The 18,106-nt window shown below is 41.5% G+C and overlaps 1 protein-coding gene across 3 annotated transcripts in view; it reads right to left on the reverse strand.

The window, feature by feature from the left end:
• Nucleotides 1-1,436: 1,436 nt before the first annotated feature.
• The window catches only part of RNF152 (ring finger protein 152), a 45,560-nt gene continuing 28,890 nt past the window's right edge, over nucleotides 1,437-18,106 (reverse strand). For all 3 annotated transcript variants that reach the window (XM_062569838.1, XM_062569840.1, XM_062569839.1), the window contains exon 2: nucleotides 1,437-6,225. In XM_062569838.1, coding sequence (XP_062425822.1) covers nucleotides 5,447-6,058 — 612 coding nt within the window. In that variant the 5' untranslated portion in view covers nucleotides 6,059-6,225 and the 3' untranslated portion in view covers nucleotides 1,437-5,446. The remainder of the gene's footprint in view (nucleotides 6,226-18,106) is intronic.

An 18,106-nucleotide genomic window follows, 5' to 3' on the forward strand; every position in this document is an offset into this window, starting at 1 on the left:
ATTTCACCCCCATGCATGGTGCTAACTGAGGAGAGTAAGCACAGGCTTGTGTACATCTGAAGGGTACTGCAGAATGGACAGGAGAGAGGAAATATTTTCTCCTGGGTGCAGTTCCTACCTAATCTCTCAGAACTGCCTCTGATGTTCAGGAACGTGCCTAGTACAAAAATTATTGGCATTCCTTAGAACTAAAATAAAGTTTATTGAAGTATAAGGAAATACTTGGGAAAAAAAAAATCTGCATTTTCTGAACATGTATTAGCCATAAAATAACTTAGAAGGTAAGCACTTTCAACGAGAGATGCCCAGGACAACTTTAAGAGATGTCTGCAAAACTGCTCAGCTTGATGAAGCAAGCAGCTTTGTTTGTTGACACGAGCACGCAAGAGGTAAAGTGACAAAGAAAACAAAACAGTCCCAGCTGTCAGGCCTACGGACACTGTAACACATCAGAAAGGTCACTAGGAAGCTGTAAGTCCATGGCAGCGTTTCAACACAACCTTGCCCTACTGAGGCTCTCAGACAAGAACCTACATTTTCAGGGCCAACAGATCTTTTCAATAGCCTCCTGGGTGATGCTGGGACTCATCTGCTGCCATGCACCTTCTCCCCCACACACACCCCTTTAAAAAGCCTGAAAAATAAATTTCAAGACAGGCTTTTGGTGCTTCTGGGATAAGGAAACATTTCACACCCAACTGGAGGTGTGTTCATTTAACACATGAACATCTCCTGCAGTGCTCACACAAGTTGTCGTGCAGGCAGTTGCTCCAGGGGGCCTTTAGATGTGGGTGCCAGGTAGGGTCCCTTTCCACAGCTGGGAGGAGGCAAAGTCCTCAGCTCATCGGCATTTATGTGAAAAGACCCAGAGAACAGAGAGGCTCAAAGCAGCTCAGAGTTTTTTCTTGCTGGACCGCCTACAGCAGAGCACAAATCACATCTGAATTGTTTGGTTGCATTTTAGCCCTGTGGTGAATGTAACAAATCCAGTGCAAAGTCACCCATCTCTGCTCCCCAAAAAGCGCCTGTAAAATTAGGGAGGTTGGCTGCTCCAGGCTCCAGCATAACTAATGGGACTGGGAAGAGAAGCTCAAGGGGGAAGGGGGAGCCAGCATGCCAATCTGTACAACACATGCTTAAACGAAGGCCAATAATCCCCCAATTCCATAAGGAAAAAGTTCACTTAACACTTTTAAATCATTTGATTTAAAAAAGGAAAAACAAAAAGCTGCTGTGGCTAAATAGTCATCAGCTGTAATTCTGTATTCCAAGGCAGTTAAACCACGAAAAACCTCTCAAGATTTACCACACCCCCACTTACACTTTGCCTTAAAACACGAGTCAAATTTCAGCCACCCCTCGTAAATACAGACTGATTCTGCTAAATTCCCTTCCATGCTCTTCATTTCATGGCAAAGTAACACAGGTACTCTGGATTCACTGGATAGCATTCTTTTCCTGCTAATGTTTTATTCAGATTGAGTTTCATTAATAAAGATGAAACTTTGGACTCATGATTGCTCCATGTTTACAAAACATCCAGGCTCCTTTACATCTTGGTTAAGCATGAACAATCACTGAACACATAATTTCCTAAAAAAATCCTGCATAACAAAATTGCATATTTTGAATTTTTAAAATTCACTAAACAGAATTTCACAAAGTGAATAATCCTAAAGTCTGTTTGCCAGGAAAGCACAAGCAGAAAAATGGAAGCTGGGATATTCCAAAGGGAAAGAAAAAAGGAGGAAAAAAAGAAAGCCCTGGGCCCCAACACGCACACATCCTTGCCATTAAACAAACAAATAAATACACATTCATACAGATTAAATTTGTTCTAAAAATGCAGGTGCATTGGTAATTTCCCATAACAGTATTTAGCACAAGTTTTGGTTGCTCAAACAGTACTGAGTCACAGGAAGTTTCCTTCTTTTTTTGGAAGAACTGGGTAGTGATTGCCTATTAGACACCAGGGGACAAAAACTAACCCAGGACACGATGATTTTGATACAGAATTGGTGTACACGTGGTGTACATCTGGGATTTCCTTCAGGTTGGGATTTTGGCCTGGAAAAAACTACAGACAAGTTTTTTTTTGTTTTGTTTTTTTTTTTTTTTTTTTTTTTTAAAAAAAAGAAAGAAAGAAAAAAAAGAAAGAAAAGTTAGAGGCATATACAGCAGTATCACTTTTTAATGCCAGGTACTAGACCGAGGAATGGGATAGACTGCACCGCATTTTTAAAGTAGTATGACAATCAACATACTCGAGAAACATTTTAACACTGTACATTACAACAAACTATTTAGTTCACTTCTACACAAGTCAGCAAAAAGCGGGGTGATCCAACATGATATGGCAGTTGCAAATTTAAAATGAGAGTCACAGTCTAAAGCAAAAACAAAAATATCTTCAGAACTCCTATTAAAAAGGAACTTAACATACACACACGCGCCCACAGAGACGAAAATCTTGAGGTCTTACTTATTGCTCTTACACAAGGCTGTGAGCAGGCAAGTGTCTGGATCAGAAATTAGGTCAAACATGCATTTCAGCAGGCACTAAAAGTACAGGAAATTCTTACTAACAAAACAATGCACTGTGCTACGTAATAGAGGATGGTATTCTGCTAAAATAATACTTACGTCATTAATACCGGATAAACTCCAGGTCTGCCTGTCACGTAATATAGTACGCAGTGTGGTATTTTAACCTAATTTCTGATTTCTCTTTCATACTGCCCTCCCCACGCAGGCACAAAGAGTGGCAGTTTTCCAGACAGCCATTCCCTGCGACACCAAAGGGAACCCTCGACCTCAAGAGCTTACGGCAGGCATTGCACAGCCAGAACGAGGTTAACGTAATTAATATTGTATAGATTAACTCCCAGGCCCTGATCCTTGGCTGCCTTGCATCTTCGCACAGCCGTTCACGACTCCAACAAACACACGCAGAAATTGGTGTAAAATGCTTCGCCGTTGTTCTCAGAGCATCTTCCAGCTATGCTCTACACTCCTGCTACAAGCATAAGCCACCGCTAGGGAATAAGGCAGTAGAAGGTTGAATCCTGTATCCGATCACTTTAAGAGTCTTATAAAAGGCAAGATTTCTTCGTGAACTGGTTTTCCTTTACACAACAAGCAGTGTAGCGCAGATGTCAATAGAGATCTGGCTACCTAGTGGTGACAAGAGAGTAACAAGTTCACGAGTTTGGAATTACTGTCGTTCCCTACTGCAACCAAATCAAACATGCTGCTGAGAGGTGTCTGTGTATTACAATACTTGTAAGTCAGGTTCAAGGCATACTGCACATGGGCCTTACATGAAAAAGGCATTGAACATGTGTTATCTGAGGATTATTGGGTTTTTTTGCTGTGCTATGCATACAAACGACAGTAAATAAAAATCAGTATAATGTACTTAAACTCCTCTCCATACATGGCCTTATATACCCCATAACGATTAAGCACCATATACACTATTCTTCAGTTAAAGAAATCAATGAAGAAAACAGTGGTTTCGGAGAGGAAGGGGAAGAAATACAGCACTAAGAAAGAGTTATGTTCTCAGCAGGAAGTTCTAGTTGAGAATAATGTTTATCGTGAACCAAAAATTTGGTTTTGTGACATAATCACAAAACCACCAACTTCTACAGGACTAACTTGGACAATGTACAGCCAAAATTGTTTCCTGGTGTTACAACATGGCATTGAGCAATCTCAAATTAATTTAGAAAGAGCACTAGCAGCAGACAAGAGAACATTCTTCAGAGAGGTTATGCCTAAGCAACTGTTCACACTTTGTACTTGCAAAAAGAATCAGTGCAAATCAATAGTTTTTTCTGCCTCATTAAAGATCTGTGTCATGTGTCCCTTGATCTGATCCTTAAATCTCACAAATTTGAGCTTTCAGACTTGCCAAATACTCTAACTCACATTGAGCTCTACTTTACTTCATGAGCAGTTCTACTAAAGCTAGTGGGACTGCTTATATGGTGCAAGGTGCTACTGAACTGAAGAGAAATTACAAGAATTTGGCTCTTTCCAAGCAATGAAGTACAAATTACTGGGGGTTTATTGGCAATTCACAGGTGGAGGGGAATATTTTGCAGTCCTTTTTCACATCAGTCCATATGTGCATATCTGTTCCTACATCCCAAGATTTATATCACTGAATTGAGGAAAGGGCTCAGTTATGCTCACATTTTGACACCAGGACAGTCACAGTGATTTAGGAGGAGTTGCACAGCCCAAGGAGAGGCTTAGGTAGGCCTAGGTGCTGCATCCTTCTCTGTCACCACCTGTTACTAAATGATTGCACAGAATGGACCTCAGTCTCAGTCCAGATGGTGAGGCTTCCTCAGGGTAAAATTTTTTTATACCTCCATGGGTACACAGTTGCACCTCCTAGGAGAGAGGGTGGTGAAATAGGTCTGAAGTTCTTAAAACAAAACAAAATTGACCTCTAGTAGAAAAAGAAAATGAAGAACAATTTGCTATCACGTCCTTGCAGGAAGGAATCCTAGGACTTCTCATGACTCACATCTTCACTAATCCTGTGAAGGCCACATCATCGAGAAGGCCTGGTGACAGATCAGAGATAAAGCAGCATGTCCAATGTTTACCATTCAAAGGCATTCTTCATGTGAAGCTGGTTAGGCAGAAATGTTTTCACTGCATTTTTAGGTATTCCTCCTAGCTCACTTTGCTTCCCTGCTTGGATCCTTCACCAAATGAAACAATTTGGAAGTGCTGCTCCCCTATAAGTGAGAAAAAAATAGAAAAAAAGAAAACAGAGACAGAGAACAGCAAAAAAAAAAAAAAACCCACCACAGAGCAAAATGATTGCTTGTAAAATATTTCCTTTTAAAAACTATTGTACAACTTCCTAACTTAGTCTAATTAATGTGCAATTTAAAACATATAAAATGCCTTACCAACTAAAAGATTTCTTGTTTTTACAAGTCCACCTCGCCCCCGTTAAAAATAATGTACGTGTGGATTGGTACTGAACACCTTTTACTGAGTCATACACCAATTCTCTCTCTTAATTCTAAAAGAGCAATTTTGATTTTAATCTACTGTGTTTAGAGAAGAGCTCATTCCATATACTTTACAGTATAACCAGCTACATAGATGTCTTTAATCTCGTAACATGACAAAAATCATTGTAAATTACAGTCCCTTTGATAAATGATTATGGTGACACATGCAGTCCTCCTCAATGCTGTTACCATCAGACACTCGACATGATTTTCTCCACATGTTGCTGAGAGGCCTCACGTTCCACCTTTTAGGATTGCCACAGGACTAACAAGCAGCTGTCCGTGTGTCAAGCGTTCTGTAGTAATTGGTCAAAGTTGCAGCGAATTGTCTCACTTGATCCCACCACCATCACCTACCCAACCCCTGGATCAGCCCGCGAGAGTACTCCGAGAGCAGCTTCTCCTCAGCCGCATGAAATCACCGTGAAGCGCTTGGAAATGCACGACATGTTGTGGAGGACGATGCCCAGCAGAAAGACCAAGACACAGGCCACCAGGATCACAGTGCACACTCCTGACCAGGTGGAGCTTTTCACGACGCCTCTCCTGTCTTGCTCCTCGGCTCCGACCTCTGGGGGGATGCTGCCCTGCAGGGGCTGCTGCTCTGTCGGGATTGTCACCACCGTCAGGGACTTCTGCTGGCTGCCGGGCAGGAGGCGGCAGCCAATGTCTCCCGGCAAGAGCGCTCTCTCCTTGGAGAGGGGCAAGGGCAACATGTAGCACCCGTTGCTCGGGAGTTTGATGAAGACCGGCGTGTGCTCTGAGGTGTGGGGGATTGCAATCACAGCAATGACCTCGGGATCATCAGGCAGCTGCGACACAGAATACCCCGGCGGCAGCTTCGTGATCCCACGGCACCAGGGACATCGCAGGTCCTTCTGGCTCGTCCTCATCTGTTGCAGGCACACTGAGCAGCAGGTGTGCTTGCAGTCTAGCAACTTGGGCCGCCGACGGGGGCTGTAATAATTGAAACAGATCTGACACTCCAGCAGAGAGTCCTGCGACAGCGTCTCCATTGCAGCCCGTGCAGGCAAACACCTTGTGCCTTGCAACGACTTTCACCACAGGGCCCAAAACCTGGGGGGCAGCTCTCTTCTTTCCACAACTACTTCTCCCACCAGCGAAGGGCAACAGTTAGGAAGACTGCAGGAAAAGCTTGAATCTGACTTGAATCTTCCAGTATCTGAGACGAACAGAAAAATATAAGTGAACAGGTTACTTAAAGGAACTAAAGAAAATAAAGGTCTAGCTGACTGTATATAAAAGCTAAAGCTGTCTTCAGAATGAAGCAGAAAGATTAAATTTGCAACTCACAAGTATGCATTACTCTATTAGCATTGCAAAATTATTTAGTGTCAAACTGTCACAGCAGCCTTCACTAGTTCTCCCTTCTTTTTTGCAGTTACAAAATCACTTCCACCACCCATCTTCCACCTGCATTTATGTTTATACCCATAAAATCAGACGCTACAGTTCATGAAGCAGGTCCCTCAGTATCTACCTCTTGTCATATTTTCTGAGCTTTTCAACCCTTTCTGCACCTTAGAAATTTTTCTCATTTAATCCTTTAAACCCCTAAGGATTTTTAGCCATTTGACTCAACCACTAAGTCTGTGTGCTTGTGTGCAAGGTAGGGGAAAAGAAAAAGATGCATTTCCACAGGCTCCTGAATTTATGCCTGTAAAATGTGTGAATTAGCAACCAAATAACTATACTGAAAAAATCCGCATTTGTACACAATGAAAAGGGATGGCATGTTTTTCAATAAAATTAACAGTTTGACTCATTATGCAGTTTATGGACATGGCTCTCTGCAACAAAAGCCTTGTCATCAGTGGAAATCTCATCCAGGATAAAAGACTCTATTTAGACCTAGGGCTGCAGAACACCATGAGAAACAACTGTTAATGCACAGAATTAAAGGCAGACTGTTACTAATCTTATTCCACACTAGTCATTATAAGAGGATTCTTCGCATTTACCCACTGATTTCTTATAGCATTTTCCTCTACGGAGGGCTATTTAGCTTTCTTTGATTTTGCCACTCCAGTGCACAATAAATACTAAAGGGTGACATATTTTCACAACTTTCTGTTTTGCATTCCATGGTGTATTTGAAGAAGTATCAATCTGAATTTGTCCCCAAACAATACAATAAAGACAACCCAAAATATTTGCATGGTGAAATTTGAATTTCTCGTATAGTAATATTATTCCCAAAACAGAGCTAACACCTGAAAGCTATAGCTCTTGGAAGACTTCTTCATTTCTGTAGAATTATTTCTTGTTCTCCTTCCCCAAATCATAGCAGCTAGACTGCAACATGCTAATGGACAGGTGACATTAGTAGAACAGAAATAACGTGGCTCAAGACAAAAAGGCAGCCATGCAGAAGAGGCCTCTGGACCACACAACTCTATGATAAGAGTCAGGCGCAAAGACAACTGAAAGAAAGGATCACTGAGAGATTGGTGTTCAACAGAGAGAAAAATGGAAGAACTACTCACAATGCAATGCAACTCCTGGCTAAAAAACATTCAAGACACAGACCAGATTAAAAGTTACAGAAACTCAGAAGGGATCATTCAAGTAATCAGATCCAGTTTCCAGTCATCAACCTCATGAAATCAAGGAATTTTGTGTTTTGCATAGAAATGTTCATACAACACCTGCTTCATAGTCAGGCATCCATCCCCTCATGCCAAGCACCAGCTCATACATTAAAAGATGCAACTCTGACTTGCTACAGATGGTCCTAGGTTTCTGTAGATTTATTTTAAAAAAACAGGTACAACAATATTGCAGTACAATTATCAGAAAAGGCTCCAATGTCTGGAAATTCAAAAGATGAGGCTTAAGTTTAAAAATAGAGTAGAGGTAATCCCTGCGTCACTATAAATCGGAATCTCTGCATGGAAGGTCTGTCCTCTGCATTTTGGATGCCAGTGAATTGACTGGTGAAGTTCTCTTACCTCATTTAGTTGTTGTTTATAACCATCTTTTTCCATATACTGTGCTAAAGTTAAACCAATTTGGATCAATATGAATGTGATCGGGACCAAGCTCATTTTTTCTGACCTCATAATCTTACATACAAGTAATACATACAGGTAGCTAGCAAGCCCCTCATCCCTGATGCAGTGACAATCTTACAGCAGAAGATCAGTGCTAGACAGAAAAAGATGAGGTATTCAAATACCTAAAGAATAAAATTAAAGTCACCTCTAGGCAAACAGTATCTAAGGAAAAAGAAAAAAATGATGACAAGAAGATCTCAGCTGGCCTGAATGCTATATAGGTCTGTGAAGTGTTTCTCCAGTAGGTGGAGGTTTTAAAGTGTTAAAGAAAAAGGAAAAGAGAGCCAGATTTATTTCTTTAAGGAGCCAAATGAAAACATTTGCCAAGCCATGATGTGTCTTAGCACATGCATGACATACAGTGCTCAGGCTAGTGCAGAAGCTATTCTGGTGACAATCTTGTTTTAGTGCTGAGTCTTCAAAACTGTCTTATGCAGCTGTGTCTCTTGAAGTGAATTTTTTTATTTCTTTGTTTTAAAGAACGGTTACACATATTATTTGGAATAACAAGGGCATCACTCATATACCTATACCAAATTGTAAGATTTCTCACTTTCTCAAAAGGACTCAAATTATGATCAGAGATGCATTTTGACAGAGCAGTAGTAACATCCTGTAAGCAGAGGGGCTAATATGGTTCCTTCAGAATATATCTATGGACCAAGTAAAGAGTAGCCACAGCCACCTAACAGCCCCTTGTCTCTGACAATGACAAGTTGCCTGGTTCAAAGGTTGGGTACCTAGGCTGACAGTTGCAATGTAATTTTACTTCCAACCATACTGAAAGCCCTACAACATGTCTGTGTTGAAAGAAGAGAAGAAGAAAACAGATCTGCAGTTAGATTTAACAGTTAGAATTTACCTGCACAGTATCTGTTTAATTCATTTCATCAGACATAAACTGGAAGAAAACAAAAACCACAGGAGTTCTCACGGTATTTCTCTAGCACTTTAGTGCTAGTTGAGATCTGCTGGAGCATGAGCTCTCTCTTTGACAGGGGACTGACCTCTTGAAAAGAGTTTGCAATCCACGCACCTCCCACAGCAGCAGAAAGGACTCAGCTATCACGGACAAACACTGTATTCAAAGCAGAGTTAAACCAGACTCTTCTTAGTGCTCAAATCGCAAAGACCAGGAGGCAGCCAGGCTGCACAGGAGGGCACTGCTGACTTCAGCATCAGTCAAAAACATTGTTTTGTTATTATTTGTGCTCATCAGTCAGTGGCAGCTGGGGGGTTGGTGGGGAAATGTTGACAGGGAGAAAAAAAAAAGAGAAGAGAGGGAAAAAAAGAAACAAAAGACAGTAAGGGATATCTTTAGGACTCTGTAGGAGAGACAGCATGCGTGTGGATATGTGTACGCATGTGGAGGGAAGGGCTGGGGAACATGACTGTGGAACCCTACACAGACAGAAGCAGCTGAAATTGTGATTAATAACTCCACCTGGCATAAATCTGACAGCAACTGAAAGCTCTTCAGGGCTGAGATCTAACTAGTAATATTAATAAAAACTAACAAGGTATAAAATCCACAAGCTCCAAAACACAAGCATCAGAAAGGTGCAGCAGAAGCAAAGGAAGTGAGAAGAGACAGATCTGCCAAGGAAGCACCAGGAAACCTGTCTGCCTCCCTTCCTCTCACCCGCAGCCCCTTCCACTTGCTGTGGCTCACACATCAGTTACCCAGCTGCAGTTAGCAGGCGAAACAAGAGATTCACCAGGAGACAGGGCAGCTCTCGAGAGAGAAGGGTCGGACAGCAACAGGCAAAGCAGCTGAATCCTGCAGTGGGGCATCACAGTAAAGCCAGATGACTAAGAGCGTGACAGAGTTCCTCCTTGTGGATCTGGGTTGCTCTCTGGAAGAGCTTTTAAGATTTGACAAAAGCTCCTATGGGTCAAGAGCAATGGAAGACACAAATCTCTGTGAGGCATAAACCAGGTATTTCAACTGTTACACATACTAAATATACTGTGAGCACCTTGCCAGAGGCCTTGGCAGGGTGCCAAACTCGCTCTGTGGGTGAGCAGGAGGCTTGGCAGGCCAAGGTGGCAGCTTCCTTTGCCCAAGGAAAGAGAAGGAGGAAATGGTATTTCTCGCTCTCTCGCTTTGAGCAGAGTCCAGCGTGGGAAGATGCTGCCCGAGGTGAAAGGAGAGGACTGCTGCAGCTCGTATAACACAACCACGGACAACAAGAGGAAGAAGAAAGCAAAGGAGTTAGATTGAAATCAGGTTTTCCTCAGAGAAAGCTCTGCACAAACCATAGCTATAAAGTAGTTCCAAATTGGCCAGGTCAGAAAGATGATAATTTTTGGAACCTTGTCAGTACAGTAAAAAGACAGACAATAAACATCCATGCATGAGGGATGAGAGCTGGACAACAAGTCAGAGACCAGAATAATTGCAAATCGTTGCCTATTAACAAATATTTTTGCTGTATAAGGACAAGCCCCAGTGATCCTAAGCAGTGGAAACCACATACTTCAAGGGGTTCTGCCTCCATTGCAGAACTAAGAGCTATCTTCACACGTACTTCCTAACTTGGTAGGGTCCAAAATTATATTAACATGAAAGCCTACAAAATTTATTTTTAATGGTACCTGTGGAATTTAATACAATTCATAGAACACTAAATATCACACCACATTTTTAGAGGCTGACTTAGGAGTAGGCTGATGTAGTCAGCAGATTATTGAAAACTTCAAACACTTTGCAGAGTCTTATGTATATACTTATGCTGTACTTGCTGTATGGCAAGGTTAATAACACACTTTTAGCAAGGCAGTGCATTGATGATACGTCACCTTTCTAAAGAAAGGTTCATTACATAAACTCCCCAAACACATCAAGCACTTAGACAGTATTACAGAGTATGTATGATTTATGATGGAAAAAGATCCATTTGTTTTAGGTGCCCTTAGGCTGGAAAAGAGACATAGGGGGAAAGAGACAACTGTTCTCAAAAGGGGAACTAATTGCAAGAATCATCAGCCTGCAGATATGAAAAGAAACGCCTGCTAGAGTTGCTTCAAAACGATAGCAAGGAAGAAGGAATATATTCAATATTTGGAAGCACTTCTACTATGAAATTCAATATCCATGCATGTTTCCAACAAATTTACTCTTGAAGAATAATGTATTGGGGTTGTTGCAAATGCCCAGGATGTGCCACCTGATATCCCCTGAATATCCTTCACTAAATGATCCTATTTATTTTTAGGCTGTTCTGTAGCACTAATTACCATAGTAACTGAGAACAGCACAAAGATTAATTAATTTATTCATTCCAACACTCTTGTTAACAGAGAAGTATTATCGTCATTACACCCTTTCATCATCTAAGAAAAGAAGCACTGAAAGAAGAAGCAGTTGGTACAAGGTCATGCAAGCACCACCCAGAGTCCCTTAAAGCTCCTGGACAATTACTTCAGCCACCAGGTAGGGGTGAAAGTTTCTGGACAAATTCTTATTTCCAACAGAGAATCAACAAAGGACAGAAAATCACAGATTTCTCCCCTACCTCCCAGGTGAAAGCATCTCCGCAGTATGCTTGAGATCTTCTGTGGCTTTCATTGCACACATTACCTTTTCCATCAACCATGAAAGCCATGACAGCCTGTGATCTAGAACTTACAAAATATCTCAGTGGACACAGTCCATCCACCATGTAGACTACAACTGGGAGATTATACGTATTTTCAGGGACATACAGCTAATAATAAGACAATGACGGTAATCTGTTCTTCTCTCTGGACTTACGTATTTGCCAGGCACCTTCCTCTAGGCCAGTCAGCCTACACCCTTCCCATACAGTTATTCACATTTGCATAAAAAGTATTGCAAAAGAAAAGCATTTTGAGTTGGCCTGATCCTTATCCAGTGCAGCCTGGCAGTGTTCCTTCAGCTTCAGTCAAGCATTTGCCAAGATGAGAATCAGGTGTGCACACTCGCAGATGCATAAAGCCATGGAAAATAAAGCCGAGTAAATTGTAATATATGAGCCTAAAACATCCTACAAACCATAGCCAGGGGAACCATGCTGATGGGAGGTTGGAGAATCAGCTCTGGAACATCTCAGCTGCACAGATCAAACAAGACAGAAGCTGGCCTCTCTCCTGCTGCTTTGGCAGCCTAGCAATCTGAGGTGCAGTCACGAGAGGGGAGTCTGGTTGCAATGTATTAACCCAGAGCATTTACATTAGAAATTGTCACCCACTAGTGCTAGCAACAAGAGCTAGATAGATAAAAAGGGGCCTAAGAATGTAACCAAACATTAAAAACTTACATATTGGGGACCAAAAAAAATAATTCAGGTGCAAACACCAAACTTAGGTGTTTACAGAAAACAGAGAGACACTCACATGCTGCATGTTATTCCATTTCTCCTCACCAGCTGTGTTGTTCCTTCCTTTTATCTGCAAACTTTGACACGTCCACACTCCCTGGTTCCAAAGAACTTTTTTTGGTCAACTATATGATCAAGATAAGCTGCACTTTGTTCCAACAGCAAACACTACTAATCACCCGTAATGTGCCTGATCAGCAAACGACTGACTCGCTCTCTTACTGCTGAGTCAAAACAGCAAAACTACCTCTTGTCAGAAAGTTTCATGTGGAGTGCTTCACCAGTGGGAAATGCTATCTGAAATCAAAACATCCCACAGAAATGTGCCAATTTCAATCAGACTGAGACAGAAAGCCGACAGCTTTCCTGCCCATCTGTCTACTCAGCTCCTCGACAGCTCTCCGTGTGGGTGGACGTGGAGCCCACGGCTTGCAAGCCCTGACCCTGCTCCTTACCAGCCCAACTTTTTTACACTTCATTAGCTCTGGAGCTACATGTATCCGAATCTCTCAGACTACCAGGCTCATGGCAACCTGGCAGAGTACAAGGGACCTCAGTCCTGGCCTGTTATGAATCTGAAGGTACCATTTCTGTGCTGTCCCTAAGCCCCAGAGTTTGGCTTTCTGAAGAAGTGCCCTGACAGAATGAGACACTCAACAGTAGTGCTAAGACATTCCCAAATTTGAAAACTTCCCTTCTGACGAAACTTCACGGTTCCCTTCTAGCTTGGAAATAAAATCTCTGGCATTCAGAACATCCCAAGGGACAATGTTCATTTTTACAGTCCGTTCGAAATACGAAAGTACAACTCTTACAGTCCCATTCGCATTTCTTCCAGTTTGTTGACTGCTCTCAATTATGCCCCACTCGCTCCTAAACTCCAGTGTGAGAGGAATTAAAAAAGCACAGATTTCTCCACTACCAGATAAAAAACTCATTTGCTATTCAAGTTCCCCATCTGGAGGAACAAGGTGGGGTCTGGGGAGAGAGGAGAGGAAGAAGTCTACCTCTCATACCCTAAAAATAAGCAGCACCAGCAGTCATTTCTGTTCAGAACATAAGGAGTAGGTGAATGGCAAAGACAGATTTAGAAGTTGCTTGCCTAATTCAAAATAACATCACAAATTAAGTCAGTAAGGCCAAAATCCTGCAACTTTGCATACAGGAGGAGCTTTGCCCATGCAAAGACTAAAAGTTTTGGTCATTAGAATTGCTCTCAGTAACACCTTTTAATTGCAGTGCAACATCTTCTTTGCAAAAGAGATATTCATTTACCACAATATAACAGAATTTTGTGGTGCTGAAAATGCTGGGGCGGGGAGAGAGAATGAGAAAGTCCCCTTTTGACTGAGGTGACATGACGCACCTTATCAGTTAAATGACAAATTTTGCTCTTCCATTAGAGCTTTGTGCTTAATCTGCCATTGACGGAATTTGCCTGATACCTGAAGAGAAATTTAATTAAAAGATTCTTCCCTCCCTCCCCTGAGAATCTGGTATTAGACTTATAAAATACAACCATCAAAAAAAATCTAATTTTAAATACATCTCAAATGAAGAAGCTTCTTACTGATATAGGTCAGTGGGTGACTGAGTGGGAATCAGCTTGAATTAGCGCATTGAGACAGCCAGTCTATTACAAGAGATAATACTACCGCTCTCTGGGGTCACTGAGTAGATTTTTGATAAAACTAGGTCAAACTCTACCTGCATCAAGCCCAAAGAGAGGAAGAGAGAAAGGAATCAATACTAACACATTTCATATATTGCCTATATAACCCACCAACTGAAATTTCAATTGCACGCTTACGGCAGGAAATGGGAGTCCCTCACATGAGGGCTTTAACTGCTGCGACTGTGCTCTGCTTTCCTGTCTCAGCCAGGAGACTGCTGGCTGCAAGCAGCCTGCTCAACCCGCTCTGCCCTCACGAAGCACTGGCTTCCTGAGGAAGCGCTGCCCAGACCCACATCTCTCAGCAGCTACACTCACAGTATTCACAGCAAGGGCTGGGCTGGTTTGGGGTTTGTTTTGTTTGGGTGTGGGGAGGGGTTGGTTCTTTTGTTTCAGCTAGTTAAAAAAAAAAAAAACAGGAAATCAAAGTAAAACATCCATTTACATTGAATTAGATGGTAGTAAGATTATAAAATATTTTATTTTAGGCCTTGTACTAATAAATAAAGAAATTCTTTCATAGAGCGTAAGGAAGTTGAGTAAGGTTTCAAGGAGATTAGATAGGGAGGCAAAGCATTTTCATCTCTTTACCCTTCTCATCAAATTTTTCTAAACAGGCAGAACAAGAGATTAAAGTCCCCCGTTCATCAAGCAAAAAAGTGTAACTGATGCCATAACATAGAAGAACCACTTTCAAGAGCGTATCTTCATAAGAGAGCAGCAAATAGCCAACTAGTGCAGCACTTCAAGGTCAACTGCTAACTATGTCATTTCCTAATGCAGACAAATTGTGAACTCCGTGCATTTTCAGTCTCTGATAAGCAGTACAGCTGCTCAGGTCACAGCACTGGTCATTCTGGTTTGCAGACAACCCCAAAAGGAACTGGCATCAGCCCAAAAGCTCCTTTCTTATTGGAAAGTAATCATTCACCTTGTAATACTCCTGGTAGCTAGTAACATTAATATCATGCCTGCTTCCTGGATCTTGGGAACAGTCCAACTCCCGCTGCAAATATGGATCACAAGCAGAGTTAAACCAAGCCTAAACTGCACACATATTAATGGTTTCCTATTTCTAGGTGGTAAGTTGTCCTAATTTACATCACTGTTTTTACAGCAGTAAAATCCTTTAAAAAAGGACTTACTGGCTACGCTGAATAAATAATTTCTTCCAATACTTTTCCAAAGCACATGTTTCTACCCATGCTAATAAACGTTCCACAAGGTCCCAGTTCAGCCAAACACAATTAAGCGCATCGCCATTGAAGTCAATGGGACAACACTCACTCGTGAAGTTGGTTTCATATTTACATACTTAAAACGCTAGCAGTCAATAAAGCTAATGCAGAACCCGACTGCAACAGCCACGGGCAGATCAAGCATGTCAGTAGCTGCGGCCACCCCTGTGCCACCTCGAAAACACATGCCCTAAGGAAACACAACCCATCCTTCCCAACGCAGCTGCATCTACCCCGATAGGCTGCACATGAGGACTCAAAGCTCCGGCACCACTGGGAGATATTTCATACTAGTAGAGAGGCAATGAACAACTTGATGCCAGGAGAGGTCCTCAACTCTCATCATCAGTCCATGGAGCAGAGGGTAATGTGACGACTCCCTTTAGCTTCAATGGTCTTCAAATGAAGTCTAGAAAAGAGTGACGGAATTTTCATTTAAGTCTCTTTTTTCCCTCAAATTAACCAGCACAGTTGACAGACCAAAGGGAACTTGCAGCTAAGCAATACAGTGTTCTCATGGTCATATGCCACAACCCAGGGTTAACAGCTGGGCCTGCTGGGGTACATCACCACAACTGTCTCTGGTGGGCTGAGGTAAATTATAGCCCCCTGACACTGAGCTCAAAGCTACTGGCCACTAGCCTCTCTGCTCTGGCAGCCACGCAATCAGCTGCTCAAATGCTTAGGCATATGAAGATAAACTATTCTGGTCCGAATTACTTGAAATCTATGGTTGTTTTCCTTCAAAGAGACTGTATTCAATTCCAAGAGCCATTCACCTTCTGTAGCTACAAGGAGTTTATCAGACCTGCCAAGATTTGTCAGGTTGTATTTCATCCTTTACAGTGCATTTCAAAGTTTAGGCCAGACATCACCCATCATATTTCTGCCAGTCAAAACCTGGCTGGTTTTGAAACATCCTCATGTTAAATGTCCTTCATTTGTCAGCGCTAACCCAAAGTCCATACCATTTTTGCTGTGTGCAAATGCTGCAAAAGGACTGTGTTATGCTACATTCGAGCAAGAGGTCAAAATGAAGCAAACTGTCTTACCTCTTAATTTGGGGCCTGATCCTGCAGTCCTTGCAATGTAACAGCAGAACAAACTTGGAAAAGGTAACTAGCATAGGATTGCTAACGCGCCGGATTTCATCACAATCCTGACAGTTTATGGCCACAGTGGATTCTAGGCTCACATGATTATGAAGAATCAATTCAGTTTTCATTAACAATAGCTTCTAGCCCCATTTTTTCAGAAGAAAAGCTAGAGAACATGAATCTCAGAAGCCTCAATCCCACAGTTAGTTACAGCACTCTAATTTTTAGCCTCTAATTTGCAAGTCAGTCTCATGATTTCTTGGAGCTCTGAATCTGAGTTAGAGCTAACTAAAGTAATGCAGTTTTAAGAGGCTCAAATACACTAACAATTTCAGACCAAGTTAAGAAAATACTACTTCTGTAGGCAAAACTGAAATTTTAATGCAGATGATCATGTCATTTCAAACTGCATTTCAATTTAACTATTTCTTTCCAGAATAAATTCATAAAAAGGTATAGCAAAGTGCAAACAAAGCTTTTTATATTGACTCTGGATTTTCTTTTTTCTAATTTTGTCAGCCACTGACTGAGCCAGAAGTACCTCTTACTCACATCCACTGCTGAATTTGTAATGCTTAAGTCTAGCAATATATCACTTTTTCTTTCCCAGCTAGCAAAAGCAAATGAGATAAAGATACCAAAATTACCAGCAACTGATTCATACCAGCACTTTCACAAAGACAGTCTCTCAGCTCCTTTGGTTGCTGTGAAATTTTCAACAGATCCCATGGTGTGATCACAGCCTGAAAACGACTACACGGTTGATGTGGTTCCTAGTTTTCAGAGCTGTTTCTTGCTAAGCATCTATAGGATCTTATTTTGAAAGGGCAGGTAGAAAAATCACACTCATCCCTAGGGTCTCAAGAGCACATCCCCAAAGTCAATAGTAACTTCTGAAGACTTAACTTCATACAAGGTTCGTTACCTATTTCCAATTACATTATATACAACATCACATCAAATCGCAGTTATGAATCAAAAAGCTGCTTTAGAGACTGCTAAAGAGAAGGAAGAAAGTCTGTGCTGCAACTCTAAAAACTGTTGGACTGGAAGATATGATCTAAGAAGACATGGGATGCAGGTAGCTTTCAGTATTTATGCAGGGCTTAATCAGATTCTAGCAAGTCGAGATCTTTTTTCCATTTTTGTTACAGTAATATGTGTGCCTTACAGTAGCGTACGGAACACAGTAAGTATCAATGCATCCAGCCAAACTCGTGCCAAAGGAACCACACTGACTTCCAGCCATTGAGAATTTGGCCCACAGATAGAAAAATCCAATGTGACAAGGCAGATCCAAAAACATCCCTTCTTCCACCAAAACAAGTTCTCAATTAGGATGAGTTTCCCAGCTCTGAACCTAGATTTTCATTGTGCCAAGCTACAACACCCAGTGCTTTCTAGCCCAAAAGTTTTCAAAACTATTTATTTTACAGATATCATTGTTACTATTTAGAATTGGGTCAGTGTTTTACTAATTTTTGTCTAAGTGACGTCACTGTCAGGTGAACTACTACCACTTAAAAAAGCAAGCAAACAAAACTTTTGTTTGAAAGATGATTTCATGTTTTGCCAATCACAGAAAAAATTTAAAATATTTCATGAAGTCAAGACAATACTTCTGCCAAAAAACAACA

This window comes from Rhea pennata, chromosome 2 (genome assembly GCF_028389875.1).
Source record: "Rhea pennata isolate bPtePen1 chromosome 2, bPtePen1.pri, whole genome shotgun sequence".
Lineage (NCBI taxonomy): Eukaryota > Metazoa > Chordata > Aves > Rheiformes > Rheidae > Rhea > Rhea pennata.